General features: G+C 33.8%; 1 protein-coding gene across 1 annotated transcript; it reads right to left on the bottom strand.

The window, feature by feature from the left end:
- Positions 1-274: 274 nt before the first annotated feature.
- Positions 275-763, bottom strand: LOC115874221. The gene has a single exon (XM_030889315.1). The coding sequence runs from the start codon at positions 761-763 to the stop codon at positions 275-277; it is 489 nt and encodes a 162-aa protein (XP_030745175.1).
- Positions 764-4,555: the final 3,792 nt, after the last annotated feature.

Raw genomic sequence — 4,555 nt, 5'->3', positions numbered from 1 at the left:
CAGTTCCATACTTTTTATTGTACAATTCATATGATTACGAAAGTTTTATTTTAAAAATTTGTATCTTTTAAAAAAGGTAATAAATGTAATTAAGAGGTGAAAGAATAAGTAAATATCAGCAAAATATTAACAGAGCTGTTATAAATATAAGAACTTGAAAAGGCTCTTTCCGATACGCTTCAGTCCACCAAAAAAATGTTTGGAAGGAAAGGATATGGAACGGAAGGGAAACGGAACGGATAGTGTGCATTCATTTACATACATACAAATTTGTTCATAAAGTTCTTCGCCGTCTTCTGATTTCCAGTCTCCATTGGTCTCTGTCTGTCCAGAGGTTTTCGTCTCGGTTTTCGCCTATTCCTCTTGTTCTTATGTCCCCGTCTATTCCTTCTCTCCAACGCCATCTGGGTCTCCCTCTCTTTCTTTTGCCTTGTGGTGTCCAATTGAGTATTTTCTTCGGGATTCTGCTCTCTTCCATTCTTTGTACGTGCCCGTACCACCTGTGTTGGTTAATTTTGATGTCTTCTAATATTCTGTGTTTAACGCCCATGATGTTCTGAATTCTTTCATTTCTTACTCTATCCAGTTTCGATTTCCCGGCCGCGCGCCTCCATAAATCCATTTCTGTAGCTTCGAGCAACTTAAGGTTTCTTTCTTTCAAAGGCCATACTTCACTACCATAACTAATGATGCTTTTAATTATGCTGTTATAAGTTTTGTGTTTGTTTTGTTTTGATATGACCTTATCATAAGACCTATTCATTTACATCATATAATATTTTATGTAAACGGAAGGGAAACTGAAAGTAGCTGTTACGGAAGGTATAGTGGGAATGAACCTTAACTCGACATCATTCGATTTTCTATAAGTTCATTTCCCAGTTCCTACTCATTCTTATTATCATTTTTATTTTCTTTTTTGTTTCAATTATAAAGACAGTCGTCGAAAAAACGTCGAATGAAACCATCCGCCCTCAAACTCACAGTTCCGCGAGGTTGGAGACAAATTACTGATTCGAGATTAGGATGGGGGGGAAGAAATTTGGCAGGCTCAGAGACGCGATTATAGAATTTATTATCTGGGAGATTTAGGGGTTTTACACGCGGATAAAATAACAAAAACTAATAATTCCTTGAATAAATACTATAGATCAGTGGGGCGATAAAAAAATTGAGAAGGGAACAAAATTTATGTGTCAAGAATATAAAGGAAAGAAGGAATCAAGATGAAACCTTTTATTTTGTTAATTTGTATTGTATTTTATATTATAAGAGTGGGATCATATGATGGAGAGCTCTTATTCATATATAAATCATAACAAGTTCATATTTAGTTTCATAAATTATATTTTACCAATAACACCTTATATTTTACAGCATCTGATTAATTCTGTTGCTAAATGTCCACAGTAGATGCTGCGTAGTTTTACTCAATAGCACAGATGACTTATAAAAGAATACATTTTTTTTTGAATCACCAGAGTTATTTAATACTTTACTATCAGAATATAAACGAAAATAAAATATAAAAGTCTTTGCCCTGACCCGGATTCGAACTCTGAATCATCGGTTCGTAGTCGGAAACTCTACGCACTGCGCTATGGTGACATGTTCGATTTATATTCAATACTAGAATTTAAAGTACTAATAAAAATATAGGAATATAGGATTATATATGTAGAACATATACTGGGTGTTGCATCGTCGAGCGGGACATAGGAAATCCCATGTAAATTTTAATGGGGTCAATTATTGGCTTCCCTAATTATTTTAGAGAATAATTCTATTTAGGTTTATTGAAGAGCACTAAAACCCACATTCAACAGAATAACTTTAGATATTTTTGATTAGCCCGTTTAAGAGTTATCGCCGATTTCTTTTTAAATATTTCTCCTTTCTTATGGCCCTGTATTTACTTATGAGCACCAGTCAAGGTACAAGATAACTGTCAAATGAAGTTGTCATTTCAGAAATTTATCTATTTAGTGCTTTATTATTATTATTAAAAACTTATACCTACGTCGAAAATATTAGCCATGAGTTACACTACCGAAGAAAAAGTATTGATGATTAAATGGTATTATCAAGGAAATAGTTATCAAAAGGTGTCGGACATGTTTGCTGCTCTGTATCCGAATAGACTGATACCTGGAAAATCTACAATCGCAAGGAATATCCAGAGATTTGAGACCAAAGGTACCCTAATAAATAACTGCAGATGTGAAGCAAAGCAGGAACAAAGAGAAGATGCAAGAAATGATACCGACTTTGAAGTTTTATTGCGCGTGGAAGAGAACGATGGAAAGATCAGCACAAGGAAACTTGAGGATGAAATAGGAATAGATCACACTACAGCGCAGCGTTTCGAATTTTGAAACGACATAAATACTATTCCTTCAAATATGAAAAGCACCAAGAGCTACGAGATGGGGACGAAATACGGCGGCAGGCGTTTTGTTTTGATATGATGGAAAGAGCAAACATGGATAGGGAATTTTTAAAAAATATATGTTTCGCTGACGAATGCACGTTTACCTTAAATAATGAACCCAATGTTCAAAATTATCGATATTGGAACAAAGAAAACCAACACAGGTTTGTCGAAACAAGGACGCAATATCCACAGAAAGTAAATGTTTGGGCAGGGATATTCGGACACAATATTATCGGGCCATTATTTCTTACGTGAAATTTAAATGCAGAATATTATTTGGAACTACTCTTTACTACTTTACATGATGCCGCTAGGGAAAATCAGGAAGTTTGGTACCAAATGGATGGTTTTGTTCGGGAATATTTAGACAATAGTGTTAACGGAAACGTTATTGGCCTAAATTATACAGTAAATTGACCAGCAAGGTCTCCTGATATTTCACCAAATGATTTCTTTCTCTGGGGCCATTTAAAAAACAGGATATACAAGGATAAAAAATACCTAAATCTAGACGAGTTAAAAAATGCTATTTCTGCCGAATGCAATAGAATTTCAGTTTACCAACTAGCGAATGTAAGAAGAGAATTTTATGATCGCCTGGGTTATTGTCTAGCAGTCGATGGAGGAATATTTGAACATCTTCTTAAATCCTAAAGTTCTAACAATTTAATAGTACCTAAATTAATAATAAGTATTATTACAATATTCAATAAGTTATTGAATATTGTAATAATACTATAATTAACCTTGTAATTGATTACTTTATTTTACTTTAATTCATATTAATTTGTATTTATAAATACATCTTTAAGATTTCCGATGTAGGAATGAGTTTTCAATAATAATAAAGCACTAAATAGGTAAATTTCTGAAATGACAACTTCATTTGACAGTTATGTTTTACCTTGACTGGTACTCATAAGTAAATACAGGGCCATAAGAAAGGAGAAATATTTAAAAAGTAATCGGCGATAACTCGTAAACGAGCTAATCAAAAATATCTAAAGTTATTCTTTTGAATGTGGGTTTTAGTACTCTTCAATAAACCTAAATAGAATTATTCTCTAAAATAATTAGGGAAGCCAATAATTGACCCCATTAAAATTTACATGGGATTTCCTTGTCCCGTCCGACGATGCAACACCCGGTATAATACCGTAGTGAAAAGTGTAATATCTTACGGAAGCGAAGTATGGCAGTTGAAAAGTAGAACGGAGAACATGCTATTAGCGACCGAAATGGATTACTGGAGGAGATTTGGAATGGATTACTGCTGGAAAATCGAAAAGAGATAAAATAACCAACGACAGAGTAAGAGAGATTATGGGAGCAGAACACACAATTGTGGACGACATAAGAACAAAACAATTCATATGGTTTGGTCATGTGTAACGAATGCCCGACCACAGAATACCAAAACAAATTTTACTGTGGACACCGCAAGGCAGAAATGAGAAAAGGAGGAGGCCACGACTAAGCTGGAGGGAGGGTGTGGATAAAGAACTGGAAAATAGAGAAATACCTGATGATTTCTGGCTAAATAGAGCAGATTGGAAGTTAGGTGTCGGAAAACGTCGTAGAACGTTCTGAACCGACTTATATACATACATATACATAAAAATATAGGATCTTCTTTCAATACGCAATAGGAAACGCAACGTTTACGGCCAGCCAGGCGGGCTGCATGCTGTTCTAAAGAGCCTAGTAAAAGATATATCAAAGAGCCAGACGTCTTAAAATACTTGTTTTTCCGACGTTGCTAGCTCTCGTACTATTATGAAAAGGGAACAAGATTGGTATTTATCGTTTTTATACATATTTTAAATATATATTTTTATATTTTGTACTAAATAATATGAAGAGGACACGTGATATTGAGTATGTGGACACCACTGAAGATTTGAAACTCAAATTGTTAAATAAAGCAAAGGTGATTTGGTATTAATTAAAATAAATTCAATAATCTGTAAATAAATCCAATAAAACATAAAATTCGAAATTTATATCGAAAATAAATATCTAACCTATATATATTAATAACTTTGAGTCTAAAATCAGTTTAAAATCCGTCCCAACACGCGTTTAATTTTGGTTTAGTAACAGAACTGGGCGAGTATAACT

Source organism: Sitophilus oryzae, unplaced genomic scaffold (genome assembly GCF_002938485.1).
Source record: "Sitophilus oryzae breed Bouriz unplaced genomic scaffold, Soryzae_2.0 scaffold_1245_pilon_pilon, whole genome shotgun sequence".
In the NCBI taxonomy this organism is placed as follows: Eukaryota; Metazoa; Arthropoda; class Insecta; order Coleoptera; family Curculionidae; genus Sitophilus; species Sitophilus oryzae.
The sequence above is the reverse complement of the archived record's forward strand: the minus strand, read 5'-3'. Positions and strand labels throughout refer to the sequence as shown.

What these genes read in the sequence shown, in the direction of transcription:
- LOC115874221 (XM_030889315.1), bottom strand. Translation starts at nt 763, where the DNA reads ATGAATAGGTCTTATGATAAGGTCATATCAAAACAAAACAAACACAAA.